Source organism: Pelophylax lessonae (assembly GCF_965119305.1).
Source record: "Pelophylax lessonae genome assembly, chromosome: 11".
In the NCBI taxonomy this organism is placed as follows: domain Eukaryota; kingdom Metazoa; phylum Chordata; class Amphibia; order Anura; family Ranidae; genus Pelophylax; species Pelophylax lessonae.
In genome coordinates this window covers 154,984,128-155,011,651 of record NC_138778.1, presented here as the reverse complement: position 1 = coordinate 155,011,651, position 27,524 = coordinate 154,984,128, and the positions used below count along the sequence as shown (strand labels likewise).

Below are 27,524 nucleotides of genomic sequence, written 5' to 3'. Positions count from 1 at the left end.
GTTTTCTCTTACGTCCTCCGACAGTCGCCGCAACTTCATATTCATCACTAATGGGGACGTCCCATAGCAGTGTAGACATGAGGGGTGGGAAAAAAACGCAGCCGCGCCTAAAGCAACGCAGAACCCACATCAGAGAAAACCTTACCAAGTAAGGAAACCAACTGGGCAACAGGAAAAAAAACGAGCTCAACAGGAGCAACAACCCAGGAAAACAAGTAACCTAGGGATAAAGACATCCCAACAGCCAAGGACCCAAACAAGGGACCCTAAGGCACCACCGCAAGAACTTTTTTTTGAGAAGGTGTGAACGGACGACCAAGTTGCCGCCTTACACACCTGGTTCACAGAAGCCTGATGACGATAGGCCCAAGACGTACTCAGAGACCTGGTAGAGTCCGCCTTCACAGGGAAAGGAGGAACCTTCCCCTTCAAAGCATAGGCTTGCACAATGATCTGTCTGATCCATTTGGCGATGGTCGCAGCCGACGCTGCCATGCCCTTCCGAGGACCCTCTGGAAGGACAAATAGAGAATCCGACTTGCGAAAGGATTTCGTCGATGACAGGTAAACCCTGATCGCCCGAACAACATCCAAGGAATGCAAAGCCACCTCCTTTGGATGCTTAGGCTTCGCGCAAAGCGAAGGCAAGACAATGTCCTCATTGAGGTGAAATTCCGAGATCCTCTTCGGAAGAAAAGAAGGTTTAGGTCGTAAGACCACCTTATCCAAGTGAAGCACCAAGTAGGGAGAGCTGCAGGACAAGGCCGCCAGTTCCGACACCCTGCGAGCCGAAGTGATCGCTACCAAAAAGGCAACCTTCTTGGACAACAGAGACAACGAGATCTCCCTGATCTTTTCAAAGGGAGCATGCTGCAACACGGACAGAACAAGGTTCAAATCCCATGGAGGTAAAGGATCCCTCCGAGGAGGAGCCAAGTGTCGCACCCCTTGAACAAAGGTGCTAACCAAAAGAATTAGACGCCACAGGGCGTTGAAAAAGAACGGCCAGCGCAGAAATCTGACCCTTAAAATCGTGGCCAACGCCAAACGCTGGTCCACGCCCATCTGAAGGAAAGCCAACACTCTCGATACAGAGTATGAGCGCAGGGAATACCCCCTGGACTCACACCAGGCAAAATACGCCTTCCAAGTACGGTAGTAAATCTTCCCCGAAGAGGCCTTCCTGGCCTTGATCAAAGTGGGAATGACCTCAGGGGAGAGACCCCTATCCTTCAGGACCTGGCTTTCAAACAGCCAGGCCGTTAAAGCCAGCGACTGTAAAGCAGGATGGAATATCGGTCCTTGAGACAGGAGGTCTTCTCGAAGAGGTAGACGCCACGGAGCGTCGACCGCCAGATTCACGAGGTCTGCGTACCAAGACTGGCGAGGCCAGTCTGGTGCCACCAGAATCACCGCGTGCGGTTCCGAGACCAACCTGCGAAGGAACCTGGACAGCAGCTGAATCGGCGGAAAGGCATACATCAGACGATACTGACGCCAGGGCGCCACTAACGCGTCTGAGGCGTCTGCCCGAGGATCGCGCGTCCTTGCTACGAACCTTTCCACCTTGATGTTTAGACGAGACGCGAACAGGTCCACATCTGGGGACCCCCACTTCGCACACAGCATCTGAAAGACATCTGGGTGAAGTGACCATTCTCCCTGGTCCAGGGTCTGGCGACTCAGAAAGTCCGCCTGCCAGTTCTCCACCCCCGGAATGTGAACTGCCGTTATCGCCGGGACGTGCGTCTCGGCCCAAGACAGAATGTCGGCTACTTCCCGAACCGACGGACACAGAGTTGACTTTGCAAAATTTATCGTCCACCCGAACTCCTGCAGAGTCTGCATCGTGATGGACAGGTCGATCACCAGGCCCTGACTGGTCACAGACCGAATCAGGATATCGTCCAGATACCCCAGGACAGAAATGCCCTGGGCTCTCAAAGCCAGGACCGGCGCAAGCACCTTGGTGAAAACCCGCGGAGCCGAAGCGAGACCAAAGGGTAACGCCACGAATTGGTAATGATCCTCCGCAATGGCGAACCGAAGGTACCTCTGGTGACCCTCGAAAACGGGGATGTGAAGGTACGCATCCTTCAAGTCGATGGAGGCCATGAATTCCCCCGGAACCAGGGCAGCCACCACCGAGCGCAGGGATTCCATGCGGAACTTGCGAACCCGCACAAAGCGGTTCAGAGCTTTCAAGTCCAGAATCGGATGTACCTTGCCCTCCTTTCTGGGCACAGTGAACAGATTGGAATAGAACCCCCGAAATCTGTCCCGATGAGGCACCGGAACCACCACTCCCTGGGCCCGCAGGTCCCGCACCGCCAGGAGCAGATCCTGCAAGCGCTCCGGAGTCAGCTGAAGGTTTGAGGGGAAAAATCCGCCCGCCGGCCGAGAGAGAAACTCGATCTTGTATCCAGATCGAACGATTTCCTGAACCCACCTGTCCCGAATGCGGTCCAGCCAGGGTTGAAGAAAACCGAGCAAACGTCCCCCCACCCCAGAACCGGGTGAGGGCGTCCCTTCAGGCCGTATTATTATGGGCAGCGGACCCGGACTGGCCGGACTTCTGCTTACCTGCCCACGGCTTCTTCTGGGATCCTTGGCCCTTGAAGGGCTTGCCCTTATAGTGCGACCGAAAGGACCCCTGAGAGGGCCTAAACGAGGTAGTCTTCTTACCACGAACAAACTTATTCTTGTGAGTTTGGGGCAAGAGAGTGCTCTTACCCCCAGAAATTCCCTTTATCAGAGTATCCAAAGATTCGCCAAAAAGGCAGGATCCCGCGTAGGGCAAAATTAGCTAAAGTCTTGCGAGAAGATTGGTCAACAGACCAACATTTTAGCCATATCAGGCGACGGTTCAATACCGCCACACTTGAAAGACGCGCAGCCAAAAGGGACCATATCTAAGTCCGCATCACACAAATACATGACACCCTGATGAATTTGATCCACCATAGCCAAAGTTGTCGGCGGGGCAGAGTCAGCCACCAGGGTGCGCCTGAGCACCTGCGTCCAATCCGCAATAGCCTGGGCTGCCATAATGGAAGCAAAAATAGGCTTCAGCATAGAACCAGCAACCTTATAAGCATGACGGGCAAGAGACTCCAATCTCCTGTCCGTCGGGTCCCGGAACACCGGGGTGTCCTCAGCAGGGATCGCAGTGGATTTATTTAAAATCGCCACTGCATGATCCACCGGAGGCGGCACACACCAACGCTCATCAGTGGCGGGTGTAAATGGATAACGCAGCTTGAACTTCCTCGGCACAGCAAAAGGCTTTTTTAAATTGCGCCATTGCTCATCAACTGCGCACTGAAATTCCGTAGAGCAAGGAAAAACCTGCGATGTTTTGCGCTTCCTTTGCGTCCCATAAGAGGACATCAACACAGGAGGACATGGTTCATCCTGCAAATGCAGCGTTTGCTTGATAGAAGCAACCAACTCATCCATGAGTGCAAGCTCTTCAGACGAGCCAGGGGGAGAATTATCAACCCCTTCCACCTCAGCCTCCCCCTCAGACCCCACAAGGTCTAGAGATGAGTGAGACCCTGAGAAGGGCACACCAGCCATAGCAGCCCCATCGCCCTCTGAATCAGAGGAAATAGACACTCTGGGCCGTTTTGTGGATCGATCAGCCACCAGCATCTGCACCTGAGCAGCCAAGTTTGCCACAATAGTAGCCAGATCAGCCCCCTCGGGGGAAGCAGCAGCCCCTTGGCCCCCCCACCAAGGTGGGAGGAAACTTGCAATCCTGAGAATCCATGCCCCAGCAAGATTAGGAAAAAAAGGAGTACTGCCCCTTTAGGATCGCGGCGAGCGTAGCCCACCGCACCCACTGAATACACCGACCCCCACAGGGATGAGATAACTGGGCAAGGAATACAGGAAAATGGAAAGGTAAAAACCTGGAGAGATCACACAGGCTGCTGGCACCGATCGCTGTCCCAGAGCAAAAGGAAGTGATTCACTGACTGACCGCCCCTATAAAGCCTATGTAAGGCTACACAAACATGGCCGCTCGGCTGAGGATTCCTTAGGCAAATAGAAAATGGCGCCGACATGTGGCCTGATCGATCGCCGCCAAAATGGCGGCGTTTGGCGCCAAAACGCCACGCCTGACCACACAGGACTGGCCACCAAAATCTGCCGCAAAAAAATGGCGGGTCGCCGCACCGCATGCCTAAACCCAGACTGCTTCATGTATGCACTCAGCAGAGCAGAAGAGCCCCCCCCCTCGCAGCCCACACACAGGCAGTAATTCCACACAGGAACTGACAGGGAGCTCAGCAGCCACACAGACATGCAGGGTCATACAGTCCCAGACTGACACCCAAATAGACAGGTCCCCACATAGAGTTACACTTACCAGTCCGGATGGCGTGGGGAGCCCGCTCCAGCGATCAAACCGCTGCACTGAGGACAGGGAGTGTCGCAGCCAGGACACAGTGGAACTGCGGTGCGAAACCGCCATGGCGTCCAGTGAGGTAGCCACCTCACCGATAGCATCCCTGCAGCGAACAGGGATGGGTCGTTCAATAAGCCAGGGAAACCTGCGCTGAACGCTCGATGGCAGGCTGGGAAGCCCCTGGCCCTGAACCCTGGGATCCAGGGTGGCCAGTCCGAGACCCAGCTCCGCATGATCATCTTCATCCGAAGAAGCTAACTAATGCTGAAATCAACAGCTAAGTCAAAGAAAGAGAAAAAGACTCAAAATAAAATCAAAAAGACAGGAAGCTGAGAGAGCCCCAGCACAGGAACAGCCAGCCTACTCCTAAGCTAGGCATTAGAAACTGAGTTGGGAATGCAGGAAGCAGGGAGGTATTGACTGAGGGGACCACCCCCTGGGGGTGGGATATGCCAAAAGCTTTGATATTAATATATTCTGTTGCCTAGCTACTCCTGCGGAGAAAAGGTCAATAACCCCATTAGTGATGAATATGAAGTGGCGGCGAATGTCGGAGGATGGAAGAGAAAAGAGGTATCAGTCAAAACGCCAGATTTACAAAACTACTTTACCGGCATTTTAAAAGAAGAGCTGATAATCATACACACAGGCTACCAAAACCTAAGCATTTGCCCACAACATCTCCCTAGAGATACTATTGCCAGAATTCATTTTTACCACACGAAGGAAAAGTTCATGCAAATTACAAGACGCAGGGAAAATCTGCCCCATAGTTTGCAAGATCTAGCGTTCTTTGCGGATCTCTCAGCATATACTATGCGGCAACGGAAACAGCTGGCTACTATTACTAAGCCTTTACACAACTACCGCATCCAATACCGCTGGCTTTATCCAGCTAAGCTCCTTGCGACAAAAGCTGACAAATCTTATACTATCTCATCAGTTGCAGAAGGCCTAAACATCCCGCAAGAATGGGGAACTCAGACCCACAAGACCCCATCCATGAAAGTTCACCAGGGTCTGCTAGAGTTTCCCACGCTGAATCAGACTTCGCTGCAGGGTGTCTCTGCGAATCATTCCAAACTACCACGCATCGCCGCTCAAATGAGCCAGCTTAATATGTTTTAATTAGTGCTTTTTGACCCCAATTATCTTGCGGAGGGAATGCCACACAGATTCCATAAAGCAAGGGTCTTCAAACGATGGCCATCCAGCTGTTCAGAAACTACAATTCCCATCATGCCTAGTCATGTCTGTGAATGTCAGAGTTTTACAATGCCTCATGGGACGTGTAGTTCGGCAACAGCTGGAGGGCCATAGTTTGAGGATCCCTGCCATAAAGGATCGCTCACTTTAGATTGCTTCCTGTTGTCCCAGCACAACATTTGTGCATAAAGCGGGACATTTAATTTTCTTTTCCTATTTTTTGTTACACTTGTTTTTCTACTTTCAGGACTCTACCACACGGCGAAAAAGGACACACGGACTCTTAAGACTGGGAAAAATCAATTCAAGGGGATCACATCTGTGGACTTCACTTACAATGAAAGGTACCCCTTGACTACTCACAGTTTCAGACCATTGGTCTCTCACACAGCAGCTCCTGCACTAACTGAATAACTATGGCATTTCAAATTTATTCTCCCAATGTCAAAGGTCTCAATAGTCCTGCTAAGAGGCACATGGCCTGGAGAGAGGCAATTAACTAGCATTGCAACACCTTTTGCTTACAAGATACTCATTTCTCTTCCATCAAACCACCACCTTTTCATCATCATCACATCCCTAATATATTTTTTGCCAACGCACCCAAAATGAAAGGAGGAGTGGCAATAGTGGTTAAAGATACACTGTCGGTCAAACAAGTATAGGTGGTGTTGGACAGCCTAAGCAGATATATAATCCTGAGATGTGAAATTGACAGAAAATTGAATACTCTGGTAAACCCATATTTACCCAATGTGAAACAACTCCCCTTTCTCAAAAAATTGCGGAAATTGGTCTCAACTAAATGCCAGGGGCACATGATTTTGTGTGACATTTTCAATGCGATTTCTGACAAGGATCTAGATCTCTCCTCCACAACAATGAAACGTAACTACAGGGCTATCTTGTCTCACTTCATTACTTCCTTCAATTTATTCGATGTATGGCGATGTCAGCATGCTGCAGAAAAGGACTTCTCTTTTTTTTCTCTAGCAAGTCCACCACTCATATTCAACGGTAGATTTGTTCTTGGTAGATACGTTTTTTTTACAAAATGTTACCAAATCTGAAATTCATAATGTAACAGAACCGCAACCCCACAATGTGTTTGGGTGCTTTAGTCAGAATACCACTTCCTTGAGTCTTGAACATAGATAAGATATTCTAGCCGCCCCCATACAAACCTATCCCAAAATAGCTTGTATAAGATCTGGAACATTTATTGAACAAACTCACACCAAATATATACCACACCAGGTCAGGTGCCTGATTACATTATCATATGCAGATGAAATTGTGTACAGAGATATAACATATCTAAGGAACAACCAACACAAACCATATTCTACTTTCCCACAAGCAACTAATAGATGACAGTGATTTCATTAACTTGAGCAAATTAACTAGCAGACTTGCCGTCATCGAGCTCATGGAGTACAATACTTATTATAAGAGTAAACACATCCCCACAGTAGACAATAGGTGAGTTAATAAAAACAATCAACGTGTGGAAGACAAGTGGTTTAGCTGATGACATTAGCATCTGCCATGAGTCTGACTGTGCAGGGCAGTCCCCTATTGGCAATAGGCAGCTAGACCTTCAACATGGATCCTAGGCCTAGAGTCTGTCTTGGGGAGATGTGGACTTGAATCCAAAGTAACATTACTCCAAGGGTCCCCCCCCCCCCAGCATATACCCCACAAAGAGCAGTGTTCCTTCACAAGCCAGGGCCCATAGTCAGTAGGCAAGAGACTAGCCTGCAGTCCCCTTCAAAAGCCTTTGTCCTGAGTGTCAAGTTTTTTGTTACAAAATGTTACCAAATCTGAAATTCATACAATAACGTGGTCTGACTATGCTCCTGTGTATTAGCGTGGAGGGGATCTTGCCTGGAAACGATCTGCGATTAATTCTAATTGGCCAGCATGCCCATAACATTAAGATCATGAAGGCTAACTCTTATAGATACGGCAATAAGGCTGGTAAACTACTAGTCAACCAAGTTAAAGAAAAGTTCATTAAAACAAAAAATTTCATTTCTTAAATATTCTAGAACAGGCCATAAAACATCAACCCCAAAGACATTGCTGTTGCTTTCAGTGATTACTATAGCTCCTTATACAACGTATAGAGATGCTTACGGCTACTATAATTATGTTACCCAAACCAGGGAAAGAACCAACACTACCACAAAATTTTCGACCAATTTCATTATTGAACGTAGATGTTAAATTATATGCAAAAATTCTAGCGGAAAAATTGAATATCTCCCATCTTTGACTAAAACAGATCAGGTGGGGTTCATTGCAGGTTGTCAGGCATCGGACACAACCAGATGAATGATCAACATTATTCACCTGGTTGAAAAATCAAAAGATCCTTCTCTGCTTTTAACACTAGTTGCAGAGAAGGCCTTGAATCACATTTATTCGGGTTACTTATCAAAAGTACTGGAACAATACAGCCTTAGAGGATCAATTCACTCAGCAATTTCAGCTCTGTATTCCCATCCCTCAGCACACGGGTTTACAGATGGGAGGTATTCAATAGCATTTCAGATAAAAGGCACTCAGCAGGGTTGCCCTTTATCCCCCCCCCCCCTCAATTTCACCATTGCTCATGGAACCCTTGGCCGAGAAAATTCACACCCATCCTGACATTAAAGGGATTAACTCCCAGGGTAACCAGCATACCATCACATTATTCGCAGACGATATATTATCACTATCGGATCCACTTTATACCCTACCAGCAGTACACGAGGTCTTAGAAATCGTTAACAGTGTCTCATACTATAAAATCAACACCACTAAGTCCAATATAATGGGTATAGCAGTAAGCAAGGCAATACAAACAACTCTACAACAGGAATTCTCATACCCACAGACTACAAATTCACTACAGTACTTTATTAGTATTAAACTAACGCCCTTTACCTCAGGAATTTATGTGGACAATTTTCTTACCCTAATGCAAATGCTACAACAAGAGATGTCTCGGCTACTTACAGTAAAATCGTAAAAGAACTTACCGTAAAATCCTTTTCTCTGAGTCCTCCGACAGACGCAGCTCTCAATGTTTCTTCACAAAATGGGTAATGCGCCATCTACAGGAGTAGACTAGGCTGTGAAAACTTTTCACTCGACACGCCTATAGGGCTGTCCCTCATGACATTACCCCAGACACACTGCTCTAAAATCAGTTTTGTAGCAAGCAGTGAAAGAAGACCCAACCAACCTCAAAATAGAAGGGCGGGAGCTGCGTTTTTCAGAGGACTCAAAAGGATTTTACGCTAAGTTCTTACAAAAATCCAATTTTCTCTTACATCCTCTGACAGATGCAGCTCTCAATGTTTCTTCACGAATGGGACGTACCAAAGCAGTGTAGGCATGAGGGGTGGGAAGAAGGCAACCAAAAACTGTTTAATGTCTTTCCAAGGCTAAAAACGTAGCCAACAGGGCAACAGAAAGCTCAACCAACACCAACAGGAGCTTACCCCAAAACAAAATCTCACCCCCAAAAGAGAAACCATGGTCTCTGTCAAACAGCAGCCTGCAAAACTTTGCGGCCAAAGGAAGCATGCGAGGATGCCATCAAATCGATCTTGTAGAATTTTGTAAAAGTTTATACAGACGACCAGGTTGCCGCTTTACACAACTGAGCCACAGAAGCCTGATGGCGAAAAGCCCAAGAAGCACTCAGCGCTCTAGTAAAATGCGCCCTCACAGGGAAAGGAGGCACCTGACCCTTCAACGAATAGGCCTGAACAATAGTCTGTCTGGTCCACTTTGATATGGTTACAGCAGACGCTGCTGAACCCTTACGAGGTCCCTCAGGAAGGACAAACAGAGAATCAGATATCTGGAAAGACTCCGTGGCTGACAGGTAGACCCTGACTGCCTTAACCACATCCAGTGAATGCAAGGCAAATTCCTTGGGATGCTTGGGCTTAGCACAGAGAGAAGGCAAAACAATATCTTCATTGAGGTGGAAGGCTGACACCACCTTCGGGAGAAAAGATTGGTCAGGACGCAGAACAACCTTATCCCTAGGAATGACCAAATAAGGCGAACGGCAGGACAGAGCCGCCAACTCAGACACCCTGCACGCAGAGGTGATAGCCACCAAAAAGGCAACCTTCTGAGACAACAAAGCCAGAGAAATTTCCCTGATATTTTCAAAGGGAGGTCGCTGCAGAACGGACAAAACCAAATTCAGATCCAACGGAGCTAAAGGGGATCTCCTCGGCAGAGCCAAAATTATGCACCCCTTGAAGAAAGGTGCAAATCAAGGAATTAGCCGCCAAGGGACGTTGGAAGTAAATGGCTAAGGCCGACACCTGACCTTTAAGCGTGCCTAAAGCCAAACGTTGCCCCACTCCTTTCTGCAAGGTGGCCAAAACCCTCGCCACGAGAAGTAGCGAGGATGCAATTTTTGGACTCACACGAGGCAATATACATCTTCCAAGTACGATGATAAATCTTCCTGGAAGTCGCCTTCCTAGCTCTCAAGGTAGGAATCACAGAATCAGAGAGTCTCTAAACACCTGGCCTTCAACAGCCACGCCGTTAAAGCCAGCGACCGTAAAGCAGGATGGAAGATCGGTCCTTGAGACAGCAGATCCTCTCTCAGGAGGCAGTCGCCAGGGAGGCTCGACGACCATCTTTACTAGGTCTGCGTACCACGCTGGCGAGGCCAGTCTGGAGCCACCAGAATCACCTGCACCTTTTCCACCGCCAACCTGCGGAGGAACCTCAACAACAGTTGTATCGGAGGTAAGGCATAAATCAGCGAATATCGGCTCCAAGGCACCCCCAATGCGTCTGTGGCGTCGGTCCCTGGCCACAAACCGCTCTACCTTTTTGTTTAGACTAGGCGCAAACAGATATAACTCTGGAGTTCCCCATCGGGCACACAGGAGATGAAAAACCTCCAGATGCAGGGACCATTCCCCCTGATCCAGAACCTAATCCGCCTGCCAGTTCTCCACTCCTGGAATGTGAACTGCGGAGAGAGTCGGGACATGTGCATCGGCCCAAGTCAGAATCTCAGCCACTTCCTTGGCCGCCCGGGCACTCTTGGTGCCCCCTTGGTGATTGATGTAAGCCACAGCCGTAGCAGTGTCGGATTACACCCGAATCGGAAGATCATGTAGCCGAGGCGTCCAATGAAGTAGGCAAAGTTTGATCGCCCTCAGCTCTAGGACATTTAAATCGGTAAAGACTATTCCTCCCCCGCGACCACGTTCCTTGGGCACAAAGGGTGTCCAGCACTCCACCCCAGCCTGTTAGGCTGGCATCCGTGGTGATCACCGTCCACAACAGCGGCAAAAACGATCTGCCCTGGCTCAGAGCCGGCGACTGAAGCCACCACGGGAGCTTCGACCTTGTGAGACGGCTTAGACAGATCATCCTGTCCAAGGGCTGCGGATCCTTGCTCCACTTGGCAAGAATCTTTGCTTGTAGAGGCCTTGTGTGAAATTGGCAAATGGGACTGACTCGAAGGCTGACACCATCAGGCCCAGGGACCTCAAACATCTGCAGGGAGGAGAGATCGTTGTCCATCAAGACCCTAATCTCGCCCTGCAAGGTCAGGCATTTTTCCTCTGGAAGAAAGACTCTCGCTTTAGAGGAGACAAGACCATGCCCAGATAACTCAGACGTACTGGCGGGGTCAGCGCAGATTTCTGGAAGTTGATGGTCCACCCAAACTCCTGAAGCGTCTGAACCGTTAACGTCAGGTCGCCCGACAGGGTGGCACAAGAGCTCGCCCTTAACAGGATACTGAAGAAAGGAAAGACACTGCTCCAGGTGTATAGTGTGTGGTGATTGCCAGGAGATAGGATATCCAGTAGAGTGCTGGCCCCGGCCCGCCTCCGTGGGAACACTTGTAGGAAAAGAATAGCCGCACATCCAGGGATTCCAATAGGTTTCAAATACCTTTATTTACAAAAGTTGCAAATGATGACACCAAAGACACCAGCATGAAGTCTCGCAGACGCGTTTCACACATACATCTTGTGCTTAATCATTACCAACAGGAGATCATCCAAATAACCGAGGACCGCAATCTCATTTTTGCGTAGTAATGCCAGCACCGGGGCCAAAACCTTGGTGAAGACCCTGGGAGCGAAAGCTAGACAAAAGGTTAATGCCACAAATTGAAAGTGCTCCTCCACCACCGCGTAACGGATATACCGCTGATGACCCTCGAAAATAGGGATGTGCGGATACGCATCTTTTAGATCAATTGAGGACAGAAAATCCCCTTGATTTAAAGATGCACCACCGACCGAATGGATTCCATCTGAAACTTCTGCACCCGCACAAAGCCGTTCTGCAACTTGAGGTCCAGAATTGGACGCAGCTTGCCCTCCTTCCTGGGCACTGTGAACAGGTTTGAGTGAAAACATTGAAACCTGTCCTGCTGAGGAACCGCGACGATTACACCCTGTGCAAGGAGATCCTGCATCCGCCCCCCCCCCCCCCCCTGAGATCTGTCAAACGATCCGGAGACAGACGGATATTTGATGGAAAGAACCTGTCTGCAGGGCGAGACCGAAATTGTGCCCTGTACAAATCAGTTCGTGAACCCATTTGTCCTGAATCAGAGATGTCCAGGGTTCCTGAAAGTAACGCAGACGTTCCCCCACCCCTGAACAGGGTGAGGGCGTCCCTTCATGCAGAGGAGGATTTGGCAATCGCACCGGACTGGCCGGCCTTGGTCTAACTTGACCAAGTCTTCTTGTTCCCTCCAGAGGCTCTGAACAGTTTGCCCTTTTCCTGCACCCCTGAGGCACGATAAAGCCCCCTGTGAGCCTTGAAGGAAGACCCCCGCTTGCTGCGAGGTACCTTACCCTTAGAAGATTGGGGAAGAAGAGTACTCTTCCCCCCCCCCCCGTTAGATCCTTGATTAACTCATCCAAGGAGTCACCAGTCGTTCACCTAAAAAGGGAAGATCAGTTAGCGGCCTATGCCCACACCTAAAATGGCAGCCGAAAATGGCGCCAAGTGCTCAGGAACCCAGGGAATGAGGCCACCGCGGGAATCCACTTAAGGGGACCCCCCAGGACACGTCCTGACACGCCTGGGGGATCTTTCAGAGAGACACAGCCCTGCTATCCCCATGGAGTGGGCCCACATCTCCCCCACAGATATCTGTCCCAGGGACACAGAGGACATTGCATCACTCACCATACCATGGACCGTGGGGCTCCGCTCCAAAACAGCTCGACTCCCACCCTGAGTGGGAGTGCTGTCAGCCAAGAGGGGTACGCTGCAACTCAGGGCATTCCAGGTTGATGCGTCCCGGCGAAGCATCCGTTGGCAGGCTCGTCCCCATCCACCGGGGCTCTGTCATGGCGAGGCCTGAGCAGACCACAACCTGCTCACGCTCGTTGACCAGGCTGAGAGACCATAAGGATCTAGATTATACAGTGCGAAACCCCAGCCCGTCTGTCACTTGTAGTTCACCAGGAGGATCCCCCTGACACTAGCTAGCGATAGTGAGTAAAGAGAAATAAAACAAACATTCTTAAAAGAATATAAAACTGAGACCGAAGTCCCAGCAGGGAACCTAGGTCCTATTCCTAAACTAGGCAGCAAGAAACTGATTTTAGAGCACAGCGTTTCTGGGGTAATGTCATGAGGGACAGCCCCTATAGGAGTGTCGAGTGAAAAGTTTTCACTGCCTAGATGCTCCTAGATATTCCTGTAGATGGCGCATTACCCATTCGTGAAGAAACACAGAGCTGTGTCTGTCAGAGGACGTAAGAGAAATTCTATTTGTCCTGGGCAGGCATATTGGCTGCTTCTAAAATGTTACTGCTAGCTAAAATATACAATTTCCATACATTACCTATCCATATTCCATTGTCCTTTCTTACTAGCATGCAAACTAGGCTAAACAAAAGTTTATTTGGGCTGGGAAAAAAAAAAAAAATGCTCACTCAAATACTAATTAAAACACAAATCAGCGGGCGGAATGGATTTACCTTGTCTGAAAGAATATTACTATGCCACTTTGTTGGATCAACTAAAATATTGGTTTCATCCTCCACATCTAAAACACTGGAGCAGTTGGAAAACGACTGGGCCCGCACACACAACCTTAGCATACCATTACTGATCCGTGATTTAGCAGGATTAAAGAACTTACAATATCCCCCCACTATCTCACTCGGGATATTTGCTTGGAAATATCTAACCTCACATTATGAGCTTTCATCCAAAACGATTCCCATCCCTCCCGAGTCTTTGGAATTTTTAGTTCCAGATATTTGCTTTAAACATTGGACAGCAAGAAACATTAATACACTTGATGACCTCCTCGTGGAAGGACACCTATTACCATTCAATAATCTGACCCAACAATATTCGATACCAGATAGGGAATATTTTACATACAAGAGATTAAAAATCTATTTTACAACACCACCAACTCCTTCCAGTTCAAATCTTGGAAGTAGTGTGGACACATTGGACATCTGAAGATCGTTCTCTGAAGGGTACATCTACATTTTATGGCATATTACAAGACAAAACTACGTTTATAAAAAAATCCACATTTGTGCAAATGGAAAACCGAGCTGAAAAAAAACCTTTACAGATACCCAATGGCAAAAAGCAATTAAAATGCAATTATCAATATTCTAAATGTAGAAACTTCTGGGAGATGGTCCAAAAAAATCTATTTAAGAGGGCATTATACGCCGTACATAACTGCTAAATTCCAACTAAATAACACCAATGAATGCTGGCGAGGCTGCGGCCAAGTAGGCACACTGGCTCATATAAGAAATTGGAAATCTAATGTAATACCCATGTAAGATGTATTACACCGAGTGAATGAAATCTACCAATATGAAAAAGTATTAGCATATAGAGAGGGCAAAACCTCTCAACTCTACTATCAATGGACTACCTAGTGCTCTACATATCCAACCTGATCGCCTAGTTGGTAGGAGCACGGGTAGAACATTCTGTTCATTTCTGTGTTATTCTTCAAGACAGCTCATTGACCACGCCGAGGTCCATTCATCTGTCTCTACTGATGCCCCATACACACGTGCAGATTATCTGCAGACTTTTGTCTGCAGACTTACCAAAACCATATAATATGAGGTCAAACCTAAACACTTTCAATTTGTATGCAATCCGGCAGGCCCTTGCACTACATAGAAAAGGTAAGTCTGCAGACAAAAGTCTGCAGATAATCTGCACGTGTGTATGGGGCATGAGAGTGCTCCAGATGGGGAGACGTGCAGCTGTGGCTATGAGGTTGTCTTACTCATCCCAAACTTGTTTAATTACAAGGTTTTTACAACTATTAGTTTATAGTAGCTATATTCTTTTTAAATAATAAAACGTTAACAATCCTTGGACGTGGCACAGCCATACCAATTATCCCTATGCTGCTTTCATAACATTTCTATACGAATGACTATATTATATTATATATATATATATATATATATATATATATATATATATATATATATATATATATATATATATATATATATATATATATATATATATATATATATATATAGTTAGATATAGGCTATATGATTACATGTGCCTATTATGCAACATCAAATGTGTATTTCTTCTGATGAAGAAACTAATAAAGGTTTCTATTTTTTGTAATACTGAAAACTTCAATAAAAATTGGAAAAAAAAAAAAAAGTTAGAACTCACAGTATATATCTGGCCCAAAGGCAAAACTTGCATAGGTGTCCTGGTAATGCCGATGATAGCAAATCACGGTTGCTGGAGGTGCTCACAGGGCTGGAGAAGTTCCAGGACCCTGTGGGTAAAGGGCGGAAGTGATGTCAGCTTGGGGGCAGACCACCTCTACATCTCCTCTAGCCCTGTGAACACCTCCAGCGGCTGTGATTTGCTATCATCGGTGGGACACCTATGCAGATTTTGTATTTGGCTAGATATGTACTGTGAGTTATGATTTTTAATAAACTGGGCACTATTTGGCATTTTTCCCATGCTATACACACGCATAGAAGCAGCGGGGGAAATTGCATACGATTCAGACATTGCAACGCATTCCAGCACAAATCGCATGTAATTCTTCGCAGTGCGTTTGAGCCCGTTTATTCTGTATTAATGCAAATCTCACTGCAAAGTATCAGTTTAGGTATCGGGAGCATCTGCGTGAGTACAGATACTCGCGCAAATGCTTGGCATCGGCACCGATGCCGGTATTGGTGCATCCCTACTAAAAACAATTGTTACTTGAGTGCACAATTTACTCATGGCAATACAGAAGTTGTTCGGCACAAACCTCATAGTGACTGGCAGTGCTGATGGAGCCACTGATGATCTTTACTCACTGCTAGTAGAAAATTTAAGCAAGGTGATCAATCCTGCATTTTCAGTCATTCCTGCCCTGCTCTACCACCTGGCAATGGCAAGCTTCTGCACCTCCTGCCAGCAGTGCAAGACAACTATCCCTACTGTGTTACAATGGGAAAACAAATAGGATATCTTAACGCTGGAAGAAAAACAGCTTACCAGTCAGAAGATGTGGTGGCTACATTATTTTACATTTTTCAGGCTAAGAATATTTTCAGCAAGTACAGAAAAATAGGCATTTTTACGTGCCTGTAATTTTTTTCTCTTGGAGTATAGTACAGCAAGATGAGGAATTTACAAATAAGTCAAAATTCCTATTATCTTCATTGCACAATACAGAACACACGCCTTGATATTCATAGATCCTTGGACGTTCAAGCAATAAACTGGGGATTGGAATAGGCAACAACAGAACTGTTAACAGGCCCACAAAAAACACAAAGATTTAGGCTGGGTTCACACTGATGCGGCCACGGGTCACACCACGGGGTCCGGTGCATCCATGTTCACCGATTCAGGTCCTAATTTTTGCCTGAATTTGCACCCGCAATGGAGCAAAAGACGCACAGGACTCTTTTCCAATGTGGACCGCAGCTGCTCTAGAGCTGTGGGAACCGGCTCTATTGAGACCCGGTCACACTCTCCGGTCATATGAATTTGTTGATGGGGAAACACGCATCCAAACTGCATCGGTGTGAACCCAGCCTAAAGTGTTATTTAAGCCTCGTCTTAAAAAAAAAAAAAAATTAAAACAAACATGTCTATACTTACCTGCTCTTTGCAATAGATTTGCACAGAGCAGCCCCGATCCTCTGCTTCTGGGGTCCCCCGCTGGCGCTACAGGCTCCTCCTATTCGGAGGGTGTTCCCACGAAAAGCCGCTTTCCATGGGGGCAACCGTGCGAGTTTGCTCCCAAGTCCCACTGCTGCGTATATTGACACAGCCAGGACTCGCCTCAGCCCCCTCACTCCCATGTCACAGCTTTAGATTGACCGCAGCGGGAGTCAATGGCTATCAATCTGCCCAATCAGAAGAGAGACAGCAACGGGAGCCGGTGCTCTCGTGCACGTCGTTGGATCGGACTCAAGTGAGAAAAGGGGGTCTGGGGGGGAAGCTGCAGCACAGAAGGCATTTCACCTTAATGCATAGAATGTGAAAGTGCATTAAAAAGTGAAAAACCTTAAAGCTTTAGAACCACTTTAAATAAGAACTCTGGGGGAAAAAAAATGTTTCCATACAGTACGGCTCTCAAGCCATTTTCTGTAAACTACAAGTCCCCTGACCCCCCCCCCCCCACACACACACAGCAGATGAAAAACGTCCAGATGTAGAGACCACTCCCCTTGGTCCAGCGCCTGCCGACTGAGGAAATCTGCCGCCAATTGTCCACGCCTGGGTGGCAGCGTTCTGCCCTCCGGAGGATACCAGAGACCTTCAGTGCCATCACACTCCTTGTTCTGCCCTAGTGATTGACTTAAGCCACCGCTGTCCGATTGGATCCATACCTGGTGCCCCTGAAATGCTCTGTCCAGTGATTCAGGCACAGCCTGATCGCTTGAATTTCCTAGACATCTTTGATGTTGATAGAGGCCAGAAAATCCCCCTGATGTAAGGAGTCCACCAGAGATTGAATAGACTACATCCTCAACCCCTGGCCAGGGGATCTCGAGACCTGGCTACAAACCTCTGAACCTTCTTGTTGAGGTGAGAAGCAAACAGATCGACCTCAGGTGTCCCCCACTGAACACACAAGAGATGAAACACCTCCAGGTGTAGGGACCACTCCCCTTGATCTACACCTGACGACTCAGGTATTCCGTCTGCCAGTTCTCCACACCTGGAATGTGCACAGAAAGGGCTGGAACAAATCTTTCTGCCCAGGCCAGAATCTTGGCTACTTCCATGGCCGCCAAGACACTCTTGGTGCCCCCCTGGTGATTGATGTAAGCCAAGGCCATGGCATTGTCCGATTGATTTCAAACCGGACAATCTTGCAGACGAGTAGTGGCGTAGGCAAAGCTTTATTGCTCTGAGCTCCAAAACGTTTATCAGTTGTTTAGACTCCACTGTCCAGGAACCACGGGCACAGAGCTTCCCTAGCACCCCGACCCAGCCCTACAGGCTGGTGTCCATGGTTACCACTGTCCAAAACAACGGGAGGAAGGACTTGCCCCAGCATAGTGTTGGAGACTGAATCCACCATAACCGAGCAAACTGTGTTGTGGCTCAAACGAATCAACGAGTCCAAGGACTTCGGATCCTTGTTCCATTTGACAAGCATCTCTTTCTGCAAAGGTCTGGTATGGAACTGAGCAAACTGAACTGCCTCGAAAGTGCATACCCATCAGACCCAAGGCCTGCATGCAAGTCCACAGTGAAGACAGATTGTTTTCGCCCCCTGCAATTTTTGTAGCTTGTCCGGGAGGAGAAAAACCCTTTCCAAAGCTGAATCCAGAGTGAGGCCCAGATAATCCAGTCTTAAGGAAGGTATCAGGGCGGATTTCTTGAAATTGATGTTCCAACCGAACTCCTGCAGGGTTGAGACCATGATAGTCAGGTCGCCCATCGGCTAAATGGGAGTCTGCTCTCAACAGGAGATCGTCCAGGTACCCCAGTACTGCAATCCCCCGTTGGCGCAGCAATGCCAACACTGGTGCTAGTACCTTAGTAAACTCTCTGGGAGCTGAGGCGAGACCAAAGGGCAATGCCTCAAATTGATAATGCTCCTCTGCTACTGCAAAGTGAAGAAACCGCTGTTGACCAGCGTAAAGAAGGATGTGCAGATATGCACCCTTGATATCTATGGAGGCTAAGAAGTCTCCCTGGTGCAGCGACGCCACTAACGTGCAAATGGATTTTATCCGAAACTTCTGTACCCGCACAAAGCGGTTCAGGGCTTTAAGATCTAGCATAAGGCGCACCTTGCCCTCCTTTCTGGACACAGTGAACAGGTTTGAATAAAATTCCCTATAAAAGTTCCTTAAAAAGGAACCGGTACAATCACTCCTTGCGGCAGCAAATCGTGTACCACCCCTCGCAAGTCCCTTAACCGGTCTGTAGATAGGTGAAGATTGGACGGGAAGAACCTGTCCGACGGTCGAGATCGGAATTTGATCTTGTACCCTGAGCGGATCAATTCGTGAACCCATCTGTCCTGAATCAAGGAGGACCAGGGTTCAAAAAAGAAACAAAGACGTCCCACCCCAGAAGCAGGTGAGGGCTCCCCTTCATGCAGATGAAGACTTGTCTACAGATCCGGACCGCCCAGGCTTAGATTTCCCAGACCATGGCCTCATAGAACCCCAGAAGACCTGAACAATTTACCTTTTTCTTGTGACCCGGAGGCACGAAAAAGATGTTTATGAGCATTAAAGGAAGGCCCCCGCCTAGGACGTGGCGCCTTGCCCTTAGAGGATTGGGGAAGAAGAGTACCCTTACCCCCTGTGATACCTTTGATCAACTCCTCCAGAGAGGATCCAAACAGTCTCTCCCCTGTGAAGGGAAGATCAGTCAAGGCCTTTTTGGAGGCCTAGTCAGCAGACCAGCTTTTTAGCCACACCATGCGCCTAATAGCAATCCCCACTGCCGATGCCCTGGCCACCAACGGAGCTGCATCCAGGGACGTATCACACATGAACACCAAGGCTTGAGCCAACTGGTCCATTTGTTCCAGCACCACAGGGGGGAGCCGTGCAGCTTCCAAGTTACTTTTAGGTAACTTCACCCTTTCAGTAGCCGTCTGCGCCAGCAGAACGGTCACAAAGGTAGTCTTTAAAATGGAACCAGTTATCACGTGGAGATGGCAGGACAATGACTCCACCCGTCTATCCACTGGGTCCGCATAAGTTGGTGACTCTTCCACCGGTACCAGAGTCTTATTTAACCTGGAAACCGGGTGATCCACCTTCGGCGGGAAAAGTCCACCTAGTGGACACTGCCTCCGCAAAGGGGTAACAACGTGCTTAGGCACCACCAGCATATGCTTAATGCGCTGTCATTCTTCATCCACAATATTGTGAAACAATTCTGGACAAGGGAATACCTTGCCTGATTTATGGGATTCAAGGGAGCCAAAACACACCTACGTACCCAGTGCTGTGGAGTCATCGGCCAATTTTAAAGTTTCCCGCACTGAAACTATAAGGGCTTCCACCAATGCGCATACCCACACGGCGGCTGATGAGGACAGGTCCTCTTCACCGTCAGAATGCGAAGAAACCGACCCTTCAGGGTGGGCTGTCTGTGATGGGCATATCTGCCTCAGAGTCTGAGGACCCTGCCGATGAAGGCGAGGGCAAAGGGCGTTTGCCGCTGGCAACATTTGAAATGACAAAATCCACCTTCGACATCAGATTTTGCAAAAAGGCTGCGATTTCAAGCTGAGACTGTGACCCAGAAGGTTCCATAGTCGCTCCCAGGGGGTCTGCAGGTGAAATTTTATACTCGGAATCCATGTTACACTGAATTAAAATTAGAGCAATGTCCCTTTAAGAACCGCCAAAACGTGATCCCAACGCTATTACAGCGGACCCTCAATCCATGACTAATATAGCTAATAGCAGAGTGGATGAGAAAAAAAGCTACAGGGAATCCCAGAAAAACGTTACCAGACCGCTCAGTAGACTGCCAGCATGTGCTATGCAAAACAAAAGTGATACTGACTGCACAGGAAGAAGAAAAATAACTACCTCTACAACAAAAAAGCCATGCCACACACCTGTCCAGCTTGTGGACCTCAGGAAAATGGCCGCTCAATGCATTCATAATGGAGAACTATAGAAAACTGATGCCCATGCAATACAATATGAACAGAAAATACATGATCCAAAGCAAAATGGCGCCCCCACCCCATGGCGCACCATGCAGTCTCCAGGACCCCCAAAAGGGGTCCTAGAACAGTAGGCATTGGACGGTCCCGAAACAAGGACCTCTGCAGGACAAGCCACCCCACAATGGTCAAAATATTACTGCCCCCAAGGTAAAAACCCGCCAGGGGTAAGGGAGTGCTGAGGGGTATACAGGCCCAGTCCTCAGAGGCCAGGGGAACCGAGGGAGCCACTTGGGTCTGACTATTCCAGGGAGGGGGCCCAAATCCACCCTGAGACCGCCAGAGGTTTTCAGGGGACAGTCCATACCACAATACCAGGTAGGCGCCACTCCAAAACAGATCACATTCCACCCGGGATGGGGGTGCTGTCAGCCAGGGTGAAGCTGTGACCCAGAGGGTTTTAGGTCATCACGTCCCAGCAAGACTGTCCACTCACAGGCTCGTCCCCTCCCATCAGGGCACTGCCGTGGCGAGGCCTAGTTCCGGACTATAACCTGCTCATGCTCGCTGGGAGACTTTAAGGATCTAGATTATTCAGTGTGAAACCACAGCCAGCTGTTTGTAGTTCCTCTGGGTCTTGGTCCGTCAGGAACTAACTTGTGAAAAGAGAAATACCAACTAGCACAAATTTCCCTGTTAAAAGCTAAGACCGAAGTCCCAGCAGGGAGCTAGAACCTATTGCTAAAACTAGGCAGAAACAAACTTATTGCTGATAGTGTGTGTGGGGTTATGCCTGCAGGGACAGTCCCATAGGCGTGGTTAAACTTTTTGCCTAGTGCCTATTCCTGATTGGAGAAGCATAACCCAATGGTCTCTGAAGAGATAGAGCTGCGTCTGTCGATGAACGATAGAGAAAGGGGGTTTATACCAGCTAGGACTGCCCATAGGCGTAGCAAAGTTTATTTTTCTGGCTGGTTTCCTACTCCTGTAGGGGGGCAATATAACCATATGGTTGAGAATATGAAGAGCTGTGTCTGTCAATGAATGCAAGAGAAATGTACTATTCACAGCATTACTAGGTAAAAACAAAGAATGAAAAAGCCTAAACAAAGAAAACAAATGCAACCACTACATCTAAATTCTGGTAAGCTGCAGTATATGCAAGCCCTTTGTATAATTGTGCCTTTAACAGAAATAAATGCCAGAAATAAGCCAGTATTTATTTACTTACGAGCAGGTCTGGGATGCTGTGACCAGTGAGCTGTTGGGCGGACAGGAGCAACAGGGCCTGGACTGTAATATGCTCGGTTCGTTGGCTAAAGGTGAAAATTAAACAGTTAGCATCAGTCTGTTAGTGTACATTTACCATAGTGCATTCATCTCAAAACATAAAACCATTTTTTAAAGTGTTACCAGACCCAACAATAAAATCAGTCTGCATATGCAGTAAAGCATGCTGGTTATACTCACTGTGAAACCTAAGGCGTTAATCCTCTCCATTGTGAAAAAACGCTGTTTGATCCTGTCTTCTGATTTTCGCCTTCTTACACAGTCCCCAAACCACAATCTCCTGACAGTACAGAGACTTGGGGGCACTCTGCACATGCTCAGTTTGACGTGTACTGCTGGAGTTTTTTTTTTTTTTTCTTGGGAGAGTGCATATGATCAGCACAGGGTTAATCAGCACTGTCCAGACAGAGGGTCAGGGGTCCTGAAGCACTCATAGGACCGTCAGAGGAGACTGAAAAATTCTCCAAGTTTTAACCAGACACTGATAGAAGTCACAAGACTCCTATATTCTGCTGATGAGAAAAGATATTTAGCAGTTTAGATTTACTAAAACTATTGCATTTCCATGTTCTGTGTACTGTGGGAGACCAGATATAGTGAATGCAGGCTCCTGGGTTTATTAACACTTTAATAGGGCCCAAACAGGAACCGAACATGAAATCAGGGTTTAGTAAATCTGTGTTATGTCAAATGAGGGATCTAGTATATTACTTTATTTTAATGTGTATAAAGCTTCTAAACAGAGACGACATATGACATAAGAGCACAGCATGACCACTAAGTCTAAGGTCCATGACATATTCATGACAATTTGCCAGCTACAGGTATGCAAGGAGAACAAAAGCTCGCCTGCTTTCTATGGTGCCACTCCCTGGCAGGTCATACCAGCATGAGGATCACTAGTTTATTAAGGGGAAAAACATTTCCCAGCGTGCAGTGCAATTTTTATTAGAGTTCTGAATGGTTCCATGTAGTCTACCATGAGAGCTCATACTACATGCTCACAGTCACAATGGTTGGCAAATGTCTCATCACAGAAATACTGGTCACCATTATACCCATGAAAATCTGGGGCTGAGGTTCTAAGGCTGAACCACGTTTGTTCGATTTCTTTTTTTTTTAGAAAAACTTTCACTTTCCTGTAAGAAGTAGAACATTTTCAAGGTCCCGAATACTAAGGCTTATGCGGAAAGGTTTAGGGCCAGGGGTAGGCAACCTTGAAAAGGTGGAGATCTACCTGAACATGGGAGAAGTCAAAAGATCACCGGGGACAGTGTTGCCTCCTCACACCTGATTTAAACCTTTATTGCCGTACTACCTGTTGCAATCACGTGCACTGCATGGCAATCATGGGTTTAAATCAGGTGGTATGGAGGAAACATATCACCTCCTCAAAACCCGTCAAACACACTCAGAACGCTTTTTAGTGGAGAAGCAGTGCATAAAGTTGAGGGCTAGTAAAACCCTGAGGTTGAGTCTCAGTTTTACCATCCCAAGTCCCAACACCCTTTAGCTGCTGAGGCCACAGCCAAAAGGTGTACACATGCAGCAGCAGGAATTAAACCCCCTGTTGCTTTTGGTCAGTGCTACTGCCTGCAGATTGCGACCCATTCAAGAAAAGGGGGCCACTCAAAGCGCCCCGCAACTGCATGTTTCTGCAGGGTTTAAGAGGCTAAAGCAGGTGGTGAAAAAGCAACACCACGCTGCCTGCTTTGACCCCTTGTTTCCTGTACTGCACAAGGTACTGCACTTGCAGAGCGGCTTCATTTAGGTGTTACATCCACTGTATTTAGGAGTTTTGGTGCGCATTCAAAAAGTGCACCAAACCCGAAGGATATAATAGAAGCCTTTGGCTAAGTGCAGCAAACCTGCAGGTACACTGACTGCACTGCACCTGTGGTGTGGGTAAACCGAAACACATCAGTGTGAAAGCAGCCCTATACTATTATGCCCAGTGTATTGCTTCACACTGACCTGAAGATCTCTTATTTCCTACTGCTGGAACCACTCTGGAGACAGCTAGCCAGGATAAGAGGTGAAGTTCAGTTGGTATCACTCCACATGGGACAGGAGCCAGCACTACAGAGGAGGTATTGGCTTATGCGGGTCCTGCTTTCTACTACAGATCCAACTTTAAAAGTAGTCCATCTGTGTTGCACTTTGTTTGATGCTCTGGAGTGGCGAGTCAGCAAGCCCAGACCGTGATCTACCAGTCACCTGTACCTGATCTACTGGTAGATCGCGATCTTTGGGTTGCCGACCCCCGGTTTACGCTAACAGAGCCTTTATGTGGACACCGCTTCTTGCATGTCCGAGCTATAGCAGGTATATTTCAGCTTTCCCATTTTGCCCAGTACAAACATTTGACCAACATTGTGATGTTGTATAGCGTGGGCACAGGCAAAACATTTTCCATGGTATCAGGTCCTAGATTGCATATTTTGCATCTCTCCAACTGCTAGGGAATTAAAAAAAAAAAATTAAAAAAAAAAATAGGAATTCTGATTTACCTGTAAATCCCTTATCTTGGAGTAAAGTACAGAACTGGTTTTCATAGACCATTGGTTTTATGCTGCTACCTTTTAAGTAATGGAACACTGGTTAGAGCACTAGCCAATGGAACACTAGCCAATAAAACTTTTGCTAGAGCTATCCCCTACAGCGAACCCATAAAACACTGCCCATTTCGAGAGGCTTCAGAGTTCTTTTTTAGCAAGCAATAAGGAGTGATTTCCAAGATAAGTAGTTTACAGCAGGGCTTGACAAATTTGCTTGAAATCTAGGAGCCAGCTGGGAACCAGTTTTTTTTCCACATATGCCGAATGGCCGGCTTCTGTCGGATCGGTTGCTACCATGTTTCCCCGAAAATATGCCAAGGTCTTATATTAATTTTAGGTACACAAAACGCATTAGGGCTTATTTTCAGGGATGTCTCATTTGTCCCGTCTTCTCTCCTCCTCTCCCTCCCTGTCAGCAAAGGAGTCAACATTCCTGTTATCCCAAAAATAAACTCTAGGTAAAGTCCTTGTAAAGTCATTTAATCTGCGCTGTAAATGGATCAAATGAATTCCAGTGTGTGTCTTTATATAGGTTATAGAAAAACTGGATTTTTGACTTACCATAAAATCCTCTGAAGTTCATTGACAGAGGAAGCTCCATTTTCTTCTTGACCATTGGGTTATGCTGCCCCCTACAAGAGCAGGACACTAGGCAGTAGCTTTACCACGCCTATAGGGCATTCCCTGCAGGCATACACCCACACATTCTGCTATCGCCTTCAGTTTTATTGCAAGCAGCGTTTAGAAGAAAAAAAACCATCTCATTCAAAATTAGAGGGGCGGGTGCGGCGTCTGTCAATGAGCTTCAGAGAAAAGGATTTTACATCAAGTCAAAAATCAAAGTTTTCTCTATCGTTCATTGACAGACGCAGCTCCATATTCTTCTTGACCATTGGGACGTCCCAAAGCAGTATTTGCATGAGGGTGGGAAAAAACGCAAAGAACATAATTTCCTAAAAGCTAAACTTGGCCAGCCAGGTAGTATGGGGCTCAACCAGGCACAACTGTGGCTCACCTAGAAACATACACCCTCAAAAGAGAATATCTTCTCTTTTATACAGCAGCCTGCAAAACCTTGCGGACAAAAGAGGGATCTGAGGATGCCAACACATCTACCTTGTAGAATTTTGTGAACGTGTGCACAGACGACCAAGTTGACGTCTTGCAAACTTGCATTGCTGATACCTAATGGCGAAAAGCCCAAGAGGCACTCAACGCCCTAGTAGAATGTGCCTTCACAGGGAAAGGTGGAACCTGACACTTCAGTGGATAAGCCTGTACGACTGTCTGCCTGATCCATCTGGATATGGTCGCAGCAGACTCAGCCAATCTCTTTTGAGGTCCTTTGGTGTAGATAAAGAGCGTCTGATTTCCTGAAAGATTCAGTAGCCGCCAGGTAAACTTAAATCGCCCGAACCACATTCAAAGAATGCAAGGCAATTTCCTTGGGATGCTTGGGCTTCGTACAGAGTGAAGGCAGCAAAAGGTCTTCATTCAGATGGAAATCAGAAACCACCTTAGAAAGAAATGACTGACTAGGTCGAAGTACCACTTTGTCTCTGTGGACCACTAGATAAGGAGAACGGCAGGACAGCGCCGCCAATTCATATACTCTGCAGGCAGAATTAATGGCCACTAAAAAGGCAACCTTCTGAGATAGTGTAAGCAGAGGACTCTACCTAATGTTCTCAAAAGGAGGTTTTTGAAGAACAGATAATACCAAATTAAGATGCCACGGAGGTAGCGGGGAAGGTCTCGAAGGAGCCATATAGCAAACCCCTTGTATAAAACTGTGACTCAAGGCATGCGAAGCTAAAGGGCGTTGAAAAAATACAGCCAAAGCCAACACTTGGCCTTTGATAGTGCCCAAAACCAACCGCTTTTCAACTCCTTTTTGAAGAAAGGTCAAAATCCTAGCCACCGAAAAAAAAGGCAATAATGCACCTCCACCAATTCACACCATGAGATGTACGATTTCCACGTGCGATAGATCTACCTGGAAGCAGACTTTGTCCTTCAACAGTGTAGGAACCACAGAATCAGAAAGACCTCTATCCTTCAATACCTGGCTTTCAACAGCCATGCCGTTAAAGCCAGTGACTGTAAAGCAGGATGGAAGATCGGCCCTTGAGACCGCAGATCTTCCTTGAGAGAAGTCTCCAAGGAGCATCGGTGACCAACCATACCAGATCTGCGTACCAAGACCGCCGAGGCCAGTCTGGGGCCACTAGAATGACAGGAATCCCTTCCACCTCTATTCTGCACAGAAGCCTCGGCAGGAGTTTCAGCGGAGGGAACACACAGATCAGCCGATATTGACCACAAGGAGCCACTAGTGCGTTTGGCTTTAGCCAGAGGATCCCTTGACCTGGCTACATACCTCTGAACCTTCTTGTTGAGTCGAGAAGCAAACAAGTCGACATCAGGTGTCCCCCACCGGGCACACAGGAGGTGAAACCCCTCCGGGTGCAGGGACCACTCCACCTGATCAAACACCAGATGACTCAGGTAATCCGCCTGACAGTTTTCCACACCTGGTAAGTACACTGCAGAAAGGGCTGGAACAGACTTTTCTGCCCATTCCAGGATCTCTGCCACCTCCCAGGCCGCCAAAACACTCTTGGTGCCTCCTTGATTGATGCAAGCCACGGCCGTGGCATTGACTGATTGAATCCGGACTGGAAAACCCTGTAAACGAGTTGTCCAGTGACTCAGGCAAAGCTTTATCGCTCTGAGTTCCAGAATATTGATCGGACGTCTGGACTCTTCTACTGTCCAGGACCCCTGGACACAGAGCTTCCCCAGCACTCCTCCCCAGCCGGACAGGCTGGCGTCTGGTTACCACAGTCCATTTACAGTGGAAGAAAGGACTTGCGTTGGCATAGTGCTAACGAGTGAAGCCACCATAATAGGGCAT

At 47.6% G+C, this 27,524-nt stretch overlaps 1 protein-coding gene across 1 annotated transcript in view; it reads right to left on the bottom strand.

Moving 5' to 3' along the window:
- Positions 1-27,524, bottom strand: part of PABPC1L (poly(A) binding protein cytoplasmic 1 like) — a gene marked incomplete at its 5' end in the record, with an annotated part of 266,227 nt that overhangs the window by 116,431 nt on the left and 122,272 nt on the right. Inside the window, one exon of the mRNA XM_082271768.1 lies at positions 21,991-22,075. Within this exon, the coding sequence (XP_082127894.1) occupies positions 21,991-22,075 (85 nt within the window). The remainder of the gene's footprint in view (positions 1-21,990; positions 22,076-27,524) is intronic.